The sequence below is a fragment of the Culex pipiens genome, chromosome 2 (assembly GCF_016801865.2).
Source record: "Culex pipiens pallens isolate TS chromosome 2, TS_CPP_V2, whole genome shotgun sequence".
NCBI classification, from domain to species: Eukaryota; Metazoa; Arthropoda; class Insecta; order Diptera; family Culicidae; genus Culex; species Culex pipiens.
In genome coordinates, this window is record NC_068938.1 from 216,989,257 (window position 1) to 217,003,233 (window position 13,977).

Consider the following 13,977-nt stretch of genomic DNA (forward strand, 5'->3'; position numbering starts at 1 on the left):
CAGACCACATTTGGTCAATATTCTTGGCTTTTAAGGTAAGAAAACGCATTTAAAGCACATCGCAATTATTGCATCATAATACAAATGATTTTTTTCATATTAAAAATCACATTGAAAATTGAAAAATGTGACATTTTGGTGTAGCTTCGCTAAGAATCGGTCACATGCTGAATTCATTTAAGATTAGTTTGCGAATTCTATCGAAACTAACCCGTTACCGAATATATTATTAATATTTTTATTTTTTTAATTTTTTCAGTAATGTTTTTTTACTTCTGTAGCATAACATTACAATATTCGAAAAAAAAAATCAATAACTTGTAAAAATCTCAACCTCGAATCGTTTAAATCCTTTTGCTCTAAAACTAAAGATTACTTTTGCTCTAAAACTAAAGAATTTTGATTGACAACCTTATTCAAATTCATAACCTCCCAATCAATTGTTCCACCTTTATACCTTAATCCACCGCAATCCATCACAATGAAGTCACTTCCCCACAATTGTGTCGCAGGCAGCCACTCCTTTAAGGGTTCGAAATTGAACTTGTCTCAAGAAAAGTCAAAACCTCAAACAAGGCAAAACAAATCTCACCGCAACCCTTTTTTGGCAGTGAGAAGAGGGGGAAAGAACATTAATTTTTGAATTTGCTCTGCAGTGAAGCTGTTGTAGAGCGCCACCGAAAGGCGGGACATCCTTGGGCGAATCCTTTCTTGTGACGAGGGATTTACTGCTCTCTGCATATAGAGAAATTTTCTTTGAGGGGGGAAATTATCAATTATTGACTGTTATTTTCCGTTGTTTATTGAACTTTGATGAAACATAGGTTGAAATTTTCTTTTGGAATTTGGTAAATTTAACTAATTTTCTACTTAAAAAGTTGCATAAATTTACATTAAAATCAGGTAAATTAACATCATCAAATTTTACATCATTCTTTGACGATAGTAAAAAGAAGCCTAAGCATAAACAATTTGTTGTAATGTAATTTTACATGAATTTAAAGTTTAAAGTGGAATTACAGATTATCAGATGTAATTTTACACACTTGTTAAGGAAATTTTTACACATTATCAGATGTAGGTTTTTTAACTGTGTAGTTTTTTTTTTCGTAGATTTATTCAAGCAATCTTTTGAAGGCACTTCAAAAAATAACTTATCAGAAAGAAATTCCTCAAAATTGCTCTCGTCAAGATTTTGGCACGTCCCTCCCGCTGCTGTGATTATCTCAAAAAGCACGCAGAGATTGAAGGTCCGAGAATTTGTCGCCCCAAGACCCCAAAAAAAGACACAAGTCCCCCCAAATATTCGAAAAACTTTTGGGTTGGGTTCGCGCAGAGACACCCGAACGTGACTTTCGTCTCACTTCTCACTCCAACCGGTCATGTCTCAGTGTGTAAATGAAGATTTTTTTTTTCTTTCGATAGTTTTCGTGCGACCGAGCTCTGCGCGGAGATGAGACAACGACCAACAAGAGAAAAAAAGAGACCTCCTCACAAAAATTTACTTCGTCAACAGAGAGTCGTTAGCGTTTCTTCTTTTATTTTTGAGAGTGTTGTTGTTGTTGTTGTTGTTGTTGGGGGAGCTCACTAGTTTTGATTGTATGCGGAGAAGGGGGGTCTCCGCTTGTCGAGTGTCCAAAAACATGGAATCAGAAAAAAAACAAGAAGAGAAACATCGTGTCTTTTTCACCCACTTGCTTATTTTTGGGTTGTGTTAGTTAAAATTTATGGAGAAGTAAGATGACTTGCGTGTTGAAAAATTGTAGAACAATGTTTGAATTTTAAATTTTAACAGCACTTGCATAATTTCAAGATTAGTCACTGACTTATTCTGTTAATAAGTCAAAGTGAGTAAGTTAAAAATAAAACGCTTACGATGCAAAATATAAAAAGAAAAACTTATCGCGAAACTTCACACGCCCAGTTTGATTGCACGATGACGTGTGATGATATCATTCACACTCAACTCTACTGGTTGCTGGTGGTGGTGTTGGTTGACCGTTGGAAGAATGTCGTTCTGCGGTTTAAATTTGCCAACGAATAGTGAATCAGGTCCCAGTACCGAAAAGGACCTAATAAAAATAATTTTATGAGAAAAAAAACGAATAGTGAACACAGGATGACAAACAGAACAGATCTCGCCTTAGAATCGCGTCAATTTAGGTTGATTACAATGTCAATAAAGTTAATTCAAGCCAAATTTGGTGCGAAACAATTTTAATATTTAAAAATCATTGAGCAAATTCAAATGAATATCCCTCATGCAACATTTTTCTGTATCTGTATCTGTGATAATATTTTCAAGACTAAAACAAACAAAACAGTTAGCTATTTTGCAATTTTATGATGATTTTATAGTCGCTTTCTCAAAACAGACACAATTCAGAATAATAAACCAGAAGACACTGTGTTTTTTGTTGTTGTTGTTTTGCCGGTGTCTGCCGTTTTCCTCTGCACTGAGACAAATCCCAACAAAAAAATTATGTCATTTCTATTTAAATTTGTCTTATTTACACAGAGTCTGTTTTTCTTTTTGCCCCGTGCTTGATATTGTTGCAATCGATTCTGTGAAGAAACGGAGACGGTCCACTGGGGAAAAGATCTCATTCAAAGTGGAGTACAAATTGGCTGACGACAAATTTTGAGCTTGAAAAGCAAATGCAATTTGTTCCGCTTCTGTTAATCTGGTTCGATTGCTTCAATTGGCCTCTCAATTAGCTCGATAGCTAATCGATACTTGAAAACAAATAAATAGATAAGGTTATCACAACATTAGTAGCAAAAAAATTAAGCAGGTATTATACTTCGGGAAAGTTTTTTTTTTTTTGCAAACTAGTAAAATCACAGTTTTTGTCAAAAATATTGCCGAAAAATGCGTTTTCACGGTTTCCGTTAGAGTAAAAAAAATGGATTTCGAATAAAAATAATTTCAAAATTTTAAAATTAACCCTAACATTTGATATGGTCAAAAATAAATGATTTTGGGTCTTTCAAGTGTCAGGTTTGATTTGAAATTTTTAAAAATATCTTTTTTCGAAAAAACGGAAAATATTTTGATGGTTTAATTTTTTAACATTGAAAAAAGAAAAAAAAATGCAAAGTTAAGGAGGAATTATTCTAATGACAAACAAACAAACTCGCACTTTTTGACAGTTTATCAGTTTGCCTGATTTGTTTGTTTGTCTGTATTTGTTTGCAAAACGTTTGCTTTGTTTGCGAGTTTGGCAAACTGTCAAACGCGAAAAAGTACGAGTTTGTTTGTTTGTCATAGTCTAATACTTCCTTTATCGTAAATTAAAAATTCAGCAATATTTTGGTTATGTAGAAAAAACCTCATTTTTGTTGTGTAATTGTTTATATCTTTGAAGCAAATTTATAGGAAAATTTCAAAAATTTTCGAAAAAAAAAGTTTTCTGAGATGGTCATGTCATGTCTTTAACAGGTAGACAAAGTCACGTTATAAAAAATGTTAGTGAATAGAACTCAAAAACGGTGCACGATATTAAATTTCATGTGAAGTACAGTTCGAATGCAAATCTGATTTTACATCTAAAAATAAAGTCAAATTAATTGTTTCGACTTTTTTTCACGTTTTCAAAAATCGAGATTTTTTACGAAAAATGGCAGCACTGCCAAATCAATTTTGACCAACTAGTGCCATAGCTCAAAAGATGCCATTTTTTGTCATTTCCGGAAATTAGATTTTTCAAGCATGTTTTTGAACAATCCAATTTTGTGTGTGAAAAGAGAAATAAAAATTGGGTGATTTTTTTTAGAGTGTAATTATTTTCTTTCAACTTGCCGAAGAAATCAAATCGGAAATCTTTCTCAGGATGCAGATTTTTGAATATTTTAAAACCTTTTTTATGGACAGTTGTCAACATTGTTTTTGTGTCTTTGGCAAAGTTGTAGGTTATGATTTTGAATTTTTCATAAAAAATAGCTGCACGAAAAAAATCGTTTGTTTTTTAAATTTTTCATCAATAAGGGAGCGTTTATTACGTAACGCAAAAAAATGGGTTTTTGACCCCCTCCCCCCCTTTCGTAACAAAATGTCAATAACTAGAACAAAATGCGCTACGTAATAAAAGAACGCTCCCTAACAGTCAATTTCTAAAAAAATAGTTTTTGGCATTTTTGATGTTTTTTTCAGGGGACTTGAGCTGCAAAATCTGATACAGAAGAAAATATTTTTTCAAAATCAATATTTTTGGAAAATATCAAACAAATGGTCATACAAATTGAAATTATTCGAGGAAAAGGGGAAATTTCCATACAAATTCTCTATTTTTCTTGAGCCTGGGAGTTTAGTTGTTAAACTATAGGTATTTTAGGTGGACATTTTAGGGTAAAATATTCAGTTTCTTTTTTGCACTTTAATAATATTTTACACTTGTGACAATATATTCGAAAAGCTGAGAAAATTTCCTCCTACAAATTTCCTTTAAAAATTAGGTTGATGAGACTGGACTGCTGGTTGCTGAGATATAATCTCTTAAAATATAAAAATTGGTGAACAAATCGTCAACTGGTGAGCCCTTATTTTTTTATTTACGATATCCTATTGGCTAGTTTTCCAGTATTAAAAGATGATGTTATGTGAAATGCAAAAAAAAAAAAAAACTTAATTTTATAATGAAGCAGGACCTTTTATAAAAGCAATGAACACTTATTTTGGACATTTCGATGCCAACATTTCAAAAAGCATCATGTACAAACCATGCGTTTTGAGAAAAATGCATTTGAAAGTTGAGCATCATTTTTCAATTCCCATTTTAATACAAAAGCAAAATAAGATGTTCTAATAATAACAAAGGATGAAAAGCGTTGCTTTCATTGATACTTGATCATCCAAATTCAATAAAACATTATTTCCGTCGTTTTATTTAAGAAAAACAAACATAACTTCTTTTGAAATCACCAACGTCTATATCACCCTGCTGTCATTGAGGGGGACGCTTTGTTATGATTCTTTTTTCTTCGCCGAATGTACATGGCGCTTTGTTCATGATGCTTTTTTTTCGTCACGAGGTTTATGTAGCCTTTTGTTTGACAGGTTGACAGGGCTATATAAACAGGGACTGCTGATGGCAGAGATTTTGTTTATGTTACTTTATTTAAAATCATGATTAAACAGACTTTACTGAAGTAACTTTTGCTCATTTTTGGTGGAGAGGTAGCTTATTAGGAGTACTTTCAGAATATGCAATAACCCAGAAAGTGTCAAAATGTACATGATGCCTTTTGAAATGTTACCGTCGATTTTGGACATAAAATATCTATAGTTTTTTTTATAGGGTCCTATAAGCTATTGTTTTTCATATGTTTATAGGACTTTGTCAAAAAAAATACTTTAGATAAGCAGACGTTGTGAAATTTTCTTAAGTATTTGGTTTAATTTTTCGTTTGTAAGTTGTTTAGGAAATGAGACATGAAATTTAATATAGTACTCATTCGGTAACTGGGTTTTGTTTTACTGGGCTTTCATTTTTTGGTATTTTGAATAAAGAAATTCTAAATTTGAGAACAAGTTTTCAGCAACAACATGCCTTCCCCCTCTACACCAGCCACCACCCACAACTACAAAATAAAACAGTTCCACAACAACCACCCCAGCAGGCCACGACGAATCCCATTTTTCTTGATAAATCTTTCATTGATTGTAGTGGTGATGGTGGCAAGGTGTGCTGCATGCGAGTGTGTGTGTGTGTTTGCAGTAAATAAATAAAGGTGAGAAAAAAACTTCAAGTTTGTGTTGTGTTTACTGCACCTTATTAGCTGTATTCCCGCTGCTTCCTTTTGATCAGGTTTCGATGTCTGCTTCTCTTCTCTTATGTTGTTTCTTATGATTTTCGATGTGTCACACTTTTTCTCCACCTCAACTTTGCGTCGTCGTCGTCGGCTCACAAACACTATCACGACCACCTTTTCACCAAGTTTGGTTGGATGTTTTCACGCAATTTCAACTTTTTTTCCAATTGGAATCTAGTTACAACTAAATTTTTGAGTAAAATATAAGTTATAATTAAAATAGCACTTTGAAATTATGCATGGCATTATGCTGCCTGTCACCCTCTTTTCTGTTTTCATTCACACTTGCACAAAACAAAAAGCCATTCACAAAAATTATGCTCATTTTCCGAAACCCCCCCTCCCATTGTCGGTGATGGCCCTTTGTTGTGATTTGCTTTTATCTCTCTTCCGAATCGCACTAAGCATAAATAAGTGCAAGCATATAACAAAACAAACGCGCACAAAACACCCCGGAAAAACAAAGCAACCCACTTTTGGCCACAACAAATTCCTGAAAATTCTCTTCTGCTCGGGATCGCGCTCAATTTTTACTCTTTTTCTGCGTCTTATTCGCCGCCTACTTGTTCTTCGTCTTCTTCTTCCTCCTCAAATCGGTGTTGCTTTCTCCCGCGCGGAAAACCATTCATTTCCCCGGGCACACTTTGATTGGCCGGAAAATGGGCGCCTGTTTTTCGTCACACACTTTTCCTTCCCCCCCTCCCCCAACTGCTAACTTTCTTTGTGAGGAAAAACAGCGGTCCCAAAATTCTAGTAACTCAAAAAAAAAGAAAACTATTAATGGGCGCAAAAGGTGGGCTCTCGACGCACCAACACACGCAGACACTTACACACACACACACATGCAACGATAATAAACTGCACGGGGGCACGCAACGGAATAAAAACACGTCCGATCTACTCAACGGCCGCGATGCGATTAAAAATATAAACCGTTTTTGTGAGCGAGTGAGCGAACGGAGCGCGGTGTTTGATTCAGAGAACGGTTGTGTTGGTGAGCGTGAATGAGGGTGACGTCATGCCTCACCCCTTTTTTTGTGGTGGTGCAATCAACGTGTTGAATGGGAAGGTGTTTGTTGTGTTCGATTGTGGGGGTGTTTGTAAAACAAAAAAAAATTGTTGGCTCGGAAAAATTTCAAAATTTCGGCGAGATTTCAAAAAAAGTGTAAACGTGTTTTATAGATGATCCCTTTTCAACATTAAGTCAACTACAGAGTGGATTCGTTTATTAGAATTTCGCTAATTCGAACGTATTCGAATTAAAAAGTCAAAACTTCGTCCGTGTCAAAACAAAACTGCAGTTCTAGAGTTTTTTTGTTTTTATTAAGTTTCATATCGTCAGCTGTGTGCTATCTTGTGACATAGACCATTTTGGCCGAAAATGAGTTAATGATGACGTTTTCCTATACTTAACAAACACTACAAGATGCTTTAACCCGATTTTGGAAACTCGCTTCCGTTTCCCGGATATTGCAATACACACTTGTGACATAGACTATTTTTTCATCAAAATGATTGTGTACACTTGTGACACGTCATACATGTTGTTGGAAAATTTGGAAAAACTTTCTTGTTTTTCACAAATTTATGTTGATACACATTTTCTGAAGGCAATGCAATCTTTTGTTTTAGAAAATATACTGGTTAAGTCGATTAAGCCATTGATTTGAGCTTATTTTAGTTTGTATGGGAATTCTGTGCACACTTGTGACACGTAGTACAATTTTACTTTCGAAACACACTTGTGACACGTGCTTTTCAGATTTTTGTTTACATTATTTACTGTATCTTTTAACTAGTGTAACCAAATCAGTTGAAACTTTGAGCGTTTGTTAAGCGATAGTATACAGACCGATTGCTTCAAAAGGTTTGGCTCTACCATTCATAGTTTTGAAAATATTTATCATCAAACTTTAAAAATCGATTTTCTCGAAAAGTACTAAATGGTCGTTGTCACAAGATAGCACACAGCTGACGATATGTTGATAGAGAATTTGCAGCAAAGCTAAAAGACACATGTCGCCACCTATGAACAAAAGCGTAAACCTATGATTTTTTGAAAAAATGTGTTTTTTCCTTCAGATACAACATTTTTACAAAACTTATGCCGGATTCGGATGAGAAAAATTATTTCCAACAGTTTGGTGTATAACTTTCCAATATTTGTTTGATTTTACCATGAGAAAATTGTAAATTTAGTAAAAGATAGTAATTTGGACTATTTGGCAAGAAAGTCTGTCAAAAATCAATAAAAATTGTTGAATATACGTTAACACACTTGTTATCAACTATATAACTATTTATTTCATTGGTATATATCGGGAAACTCATTTTTTCGTGTTCCAAAACATGTTTTTTAAAGAAAAAGTTCACAAACTTTTGCGCGCCCAAAAATTGATGTTCATTATTTTAAAGCAAAAAATTTTTCTCGTCTTTTGCAACCAGTTTCATTAAGATTGATGCAGGGAATCATGAGAAATAATCGATTTTGTTCTTTGATCGGCAGAAAGGCATACGATTTTAGGCAAGTAACCTCATTTTGGCGCCACCTACATTTGAAACGCAGTCGCGCTGCAAAACCTCAATAGGACCTAAAAAAAAGTCTACAGTTGTAAACTGATGTTGATCTTCCAACTCCATTGTTCGACGATTTCCGAGCACGTACGTGGTTTCAAGCTTTTGACAGCTGTTAGTCGTTCCAATTAGCGAAATCGGATTCGCTATTTCGAATGAAGCTCCAGTCGAACTAGCGAATCCACTATGTGTACAAAAACTTTAAACATTCGAAATTTCAGAAATATTAAAATATAAAAAAATCTATTATTTGAAACAATCAAAAAACGACTTTAAAAAATGTTGGTATGAGTCTTCGATTTTTAAATTCCCATTATTTTAAATTTTTAGTTAATTTAAAATTTATTGAGGTTTTGCAGCGCGACTGTGTTTCAAATGTAGGTGGCGCCAAAATGAGGTTACTTGCCAAAAAATGTATTCCTTTCAGCTAGATTGAAGAACAAAATCGCTTATTTCTCATGATTCCCTGCATCAATCTTATTGAAACTGGTTGCAAAAGACGAGAAAAATTTTTTGCTTTAAAATAATGAACATCAACTTTTGGGCGCGCAAAAAATTGTGACCTTTTTCTTTAAAAAACATGTTTTGGAACACGAAAAAATGAGTTTCCCTGTATATATCAAGGAAATTACCAGTTATATAATTGATAACAGATGTGTTAACGTATATTCAACAATTTTTATTGATTTTTGACAGACTTTCTTGCCAAATAGTCCAAAATTACTATCTTTTTCTAAATTTACAGTTTTCTCATAGAAAAATCAAACAAATATTGGAAAGTTATACACCAAATTGTTGGAAATAATTTTTCTCATCCGAATCCGGCATAAGTTTTATAAAAATGTTGATAAGGAAGGAAAAAATATTTTTTTTCTAAAAATCATAGGTTTACGCTATTTGTTCAAAGGTGGCGACACGTGTCTTTTAGCTTTGCTGCAATTTCTCTATTGAAAAAAATTCAATTTTTCATAGAGGATTTGCAGCAAAGCTAAAAGACACATGTCGCCACCTATGAACAAATAGCGTAATCCTATGATTTTTTGAAAAAATGTGTTTTTTCGTTCATAATCAACATTTTTATAAAACTTATGCAGGATTCGGTTGAGAAAAATTATTTCCAACAATTTGGTGTATAACTTTCCAACATTTGTTTGATTTTTCTATGAGAAAACTGTATATTTAGAAAAAGATAGTAATTTGGACTATTTGGCAAGAAAGTCTGTCAAAAATTAATGAAAATTGTTGGATATATGTTACCACATCTGTTATCAACTATATAACTGTTTATTTCATTTATATATACGGGGAAACTCATTTTTTCGTGTTCCAAAACATGTTTTTAAAAGAAAAAGTTCACAAATTTTTGCGCGCCTAAAAATTGATGTTCATTATTTTAAAGCAAAAAATTTTTCTTGTCTTTTGCAACCAGTTTCATTAAGATTGAAATACTTTTATTCTCAATTTATTAATGTTCAAACTGTTTTTTAAAAGTTATGTTATTTTTTATTTTTGAATTTTTTTTATTTTGCAGTTTTTAAATTTCTGAATACTAGATTAAATTTTCAAATTTAAAATTTTTGATATCTTGAACATTTGAACTTCAGAATCAAAAACGTTTTAATTTTTTTATTTTAAGGCCGTTGCAAATATTTTTTTAAGTTTATGTCCCTCGACTCTGACTCTGGGGGGGGGGGGGGGGGGGGTTGGGGGCAAAAAAATAAAATAGTTTAAAAATTGTATTTACGAGCCATGGTTTTAACATTTGAATGGAAAAAAAGTGTTTAAAAATGCATTATACACCTCTCCTGTTGTTTTGCAATCATTGGTTTCCAAAATATCTCAGTATTGACGAAAATTTATTTTTTATGCAAAAAAAAGTTTTTGCGGTGCTGTACATTGGAATTTCATAAAAATTAAAAATATTTTTAATCCAGCCCAAACATGCTAAATATGATTATCAATGCAGAAAATGCGTTTTAGATTGTTTTCAGTTGATTTGACTTTTATTTCCATTGATGATGTTTTTTGAAAAAAAAAATTTTTGCTCCCTGATTTTTCGGACCAATTTTGAAGGGGGGCGACATAAACTTTGCAGAATATTTGCAACGGCCTAAATAGCTATTGAATTTTTAAAATTTGTTTTTTTTTTTGCATTTTTTTATTTTGAGATTCTTAATTTAAAAATTTGATTTTGTTTCAATGTATGCCCTTTAACTTTTTTTTGTTTTTTTTTTCCAGACAATTGGGTCCTAAAATTAAGCTTATCTTTGTGATAATATTGTTCACAACGATAAAGGTTATTTTTCTGAGTACAATCAACCTTTGCATTTTTTTTTCATTGAAATAAAAAAAAAGTGATCAGAACGGATCAGAAAAGGTTTCTAATCGTGTTTTTATCCGTTGTACCTTAAAATTGACACAGGGCTTTAGAACCCAAATAAATGATTACCAAGACTTGTTGGTCAAACAAAGTCTTTTAGAAAACATTTACATTTATTATAATTATCCGAACTATGGAAAAAAACGCGTAAAACTAAACACTTCCAGAGTTTTTTTTTAAAAGGTCCTTAAAGCTTTTGAGCTTCATATGTTTATAGGACCTTTTTTGTTAAAAAAAACTCTAGATTTGTAATTACAAATTTTTAGAATTTTCAGATATAGAACGTGACAACACATGGAACATATACCCTTTTAAAACTTTCAAAATGTGAGTATCAAGCTAGTTTTAAACCAATAACGCTTCTTTTGTAGAGTCATGTGACCCTCTTCTTCCAAAGTTCATGCTTCCCCTCGAGTTGAGCCTGTGCAGTCATTAATAAACAAGATCTGTCCTTTTAATTTTCAGCAGTTCATGATGATGTGTTTTTAGATGCAGCCTTATGTTCAATTTTACACTCAAACCCCGATGGTTTGACACCAACTCTTGTCAAACGAGCCGTATTCTGACAGACTCTGCTCGCTCTGCCAGCATTTTTCGCGACTGGGCAGCGCAGATAGTTATCAAAGTTTGCAGACTATCTGATATCAACGGTACAGACCCACTCCCAAACTCTCCCTCCGTCATACCTTGCGAAATCCAGCCACCTTGGTGTCAGCGCGAATCCGGCATTTTCTTTTCTTCTTGGCAAAAGTGAGTTTTGCGCGTTCGGCTCCTCCGCGGCAAATGCTTCGTAACGTTGCTAATCTGTCCGTTTTTTCGCGACTTTTTTCAGCTGCAAGAACCGACATCAGAATGGGCGTCCAGGTTATTCCGATTTCCAACGGCGACCGTAAGTATCCGGAACTATTTGGCACGCCAGGGCGTGTTCTTAGAGAAAAGCGAAGAAATTTTATTGCTTCCGGCCTCCTAAGAGAGGGAGAGAGAGAGTGAGAGGGCAGTTTCTTGATCGATTTTTTCCTTCTCTTGCAGAGGCCACCTTCCCCAAGACTGGCCAGACCGCCGTCGTCCACTACACCGGGACGCTGGACAACGGAACCGTGTTCGATTCGTCGCGCACCCGCGGACAGCCCTTCCGCTTCAAGGTTGGCCGTGGTGAGGTCATCCGCGGCTGGGATGAGGGAGTCGCCCAGGTTGGTATTCGGTAATCGATTCGAAGTGGTCATCGCGGGGTTTGATGACCTCTCTCGTTGGGACTTCTTGTTTTTCGCTGATTGCTTGGATCTTGTTTTTTCGATCGACTTTTCTGTCGCCGGAGGGTGAGTCAGTGATGAGACGGGAAGGGGGGGTAGGACAGCTAAAATTAGAACATGTTTTCAGACAGGGCAAAGTGGGGTCATATGGGCCTTTTCGTTAATGTTTTATTTATTTTAATTTCTGTTTTTTTTCTTTCACAGATGTCGGTCGGTCAGAAGGCCAGGCTGGTCTGCTCGCCGGATTACGCGTACGGAAGCCGCGGCCACCCCGGTGTCATTCCGCCGAACGCCACCCTGACCTTCGAGGTCGAGCTGTTGCGAGTAGAATAAACGCTCAGCGGTGCGAAAACACCAAACCAATATACATATAATATTCAAGCAAACATGATTAAGAATAACACAAAAAAGAATGAATGATAAGCTAACCAATCAAGTAATCAAACAAACAGGAAATAAACAAACACAACATACACCTCTAACATACAAAAAACAACAACACACATGAAAGCAATCCTTTCCAGTGAGGAGAAAGAAATGATCCACAAAACAAACAAGCGATTAAGCCAACCAACATTAAACGATGCATTTACGTAAAATTCATACAAAAAAAAAAACAAAACATTTTTCTCTTATCGTGTGGCGGCGCGCTTCAGCCCGCAAATTTAAATACAAGCATGATCAACATTTAAACAATTCAATTTTCAACTTTTAAGTAGTCAAAATATTTAAGCGTTACGTTCTTCTTGCATAATCGATGGCCCTGTTTAAAATGCTATTTCAACTTTGAATAACACTGAACACTTTAAACACTTACGCTAGCTCGGGTAGCAAACTTTCAAAAAACAAAAAGAAATACAAACAAACTACATTTATTCATAACACACATCGTTTTGAGAGTGCTATACAAGAAAGAAAAGTGAAAATCATTAAATCTTATACTATTAAGACGATTGAAAACCTACCTACTACAAATGAGAGACGAAAAAAGAAGCTCCAGTTTTGAGATTGTAATTCTCGTGTTGCTAGCGAAAAATAAAGCTGTTTCAACAAATGCAACCAAAAGTATAAAGAAAGAAAAAACTAAAAAAGTTTAAACTATTACTATTTGACGTTTCACACAACCTCATTCGTGTGTGTTTGCATTGGAAGTAAAAAATGTAGTATTCTTCAACTCTCTTTAAACACAAAGAATAAATACAAATGGGTGAAATAAAACAAAAAAAGTTGTTTTCTTTGATATCCGAATTTCCTTGGTGAAGTTAATCTTCTTCTGCTCATTAAATATTCAAAATTTCAAACAATATGAAATGACCAAATCGACCAAAATGACCGTAATGAACAAATCGATCAAAACGACCAAAATGACCAAATCGACCAAAATGACCAAATCGACCAAAATGACCAAATCGACCAAAATTGTCAAAATGACCAAAATGGTTAAAAACGACCAAACTGAACAAATCGACTGCATTGACCAAACCGACCAAAACGACCAAACCGAACAAAATGACCAAAACGACCAAAATAACTAAAACGACCAAAATGACCAAAACGACCAAAATTGTCAAAATTGTCAAAATGGCCAAAACGACCAAAATGGCCAAACTGACCAAACTGAACAAATCGACTGCATTGACCAAACCGATCAAAATGGTCAAAATGACCAAAACGACCAAAACAATCAAAATAACCAAAACGACCAAAATGGCCAAAACGACCAAAATGGCCAAAACGACCAAAATGGCCAAAACGACCAAAATTGTCAAAATGGCCAAAATGACCAAAACGACCAAAATGGCCAAAACGACCAAAATGGCCAAAATGGCCAAAAGGACCAAAATGGCCAAAACGACCAAAATGGCAAAAACGACCAAAATGGCCAAAACGACCAAAATGGCTAAAACGACCAAAATTGTCAAAATGGCCAAAATGACCAAAACGACCAAAATGGCCAAAACG

General features: G+C 34.4%; 3 protein-coding genes across 14 annotated transcripts in view; 1 reads left to right on the forward strand and 2 right to left on the reverse strand.

The window, feature by feature from the left end:
• Positions 1 to 6,765, reverse strand: part of LOC120427505 (protein 4.1 homolog) — a 69,460-nt gene extending 62,695 nt beyond the window's left edge. The window contains exons 1-2 of one of the 11 annotated variants that reach the window (XM_052708042.1): positions 6,654 to 6,765; positions 5,771 to 5,995 (exon numbers count right to left, since the gene is read on the reverse strand). The gene's annotated coding sequence lies outside the window, so the exon portion shown is untranslated. Of the gene's footprint in view, positions 1 to 5,770; positions 5,996 to 6,285; positions 6,566 to 6,621 lie in introns of those variants that run through there. The other 10 variants (XM_052708041.1, XM_039592360.2, XM_052708045.1 and 7 more) reach the window with 10 other exon arrangements.
• LOC120427503 (trypsin-1-like) overlaps positions 1 to 13,977 on the reverse strand; it is a 128,586-nt gene that overhangs the window by 13,708 nt on the left and 100,901 nt on the right. The gene's annotated exons all lie outside the window — the stretch shown is intronic.
• Positions 11,435 to 13,051, forward strand: LOC120427511 (peptidyl-prolyl cis-trans isomerase Fkbp12). 2 transcript variants are annotated; one of them, XM_039592374.2, is made up of 4 exons: positions 11,435 to 11,515; positions 11,598 to 11,654; positions 11,795 to 11,955; positions 12,220 to 13,051. In XM_039592374.2, the coding sequence occupies exons 2-4, from the start codon at positions 11,618 to 11,620 to the stop codon at positions 12,346 to 12,348; spliced, it is 327 nt and encodes a 108-aa protein (XP_039448308.1). In that variant the 5' UTR covers positions 11,435 to 11,515; positions 11,598 to 11,617; the 3' UTR covers positions 12,349 to 13,051. The 2 variants fall into 2 exon arrangements, with proteins under 2 accessions (XP_039448308.1, XP_039448307.1); XM_039592373.1 differs by lacking the exon at positions 11,435 to 11,515 and having other exon boundaries at positions 11,519 to 11,654.

Excerpts from the sequence above, each read along its gene's own strand:
- LOC120427511 (XM_039592373.1), top strand. The coding sequence starts at position 11,549 with ATGCTTCGTAACGTTGCTAATCTGTCCGTTTTTTCGCGACTTTTTTCA. Across the intron at positions 11,655-11,794 it reads TCCGATTTCCAACGGCGACC|AGGCCACCTTCCCCAAGACT; the intron begins GTAAGTATCCGG and ends CTTCTCTTGCAG. Across the intron at positions 11,956-12,219 it reads GGGATGAGGGAGTCGCCCAG|ATGTCGGTCGGTCAGAAGGC; the intron begins GTTGGTATTCGG and ends TTTCTTTCACAG.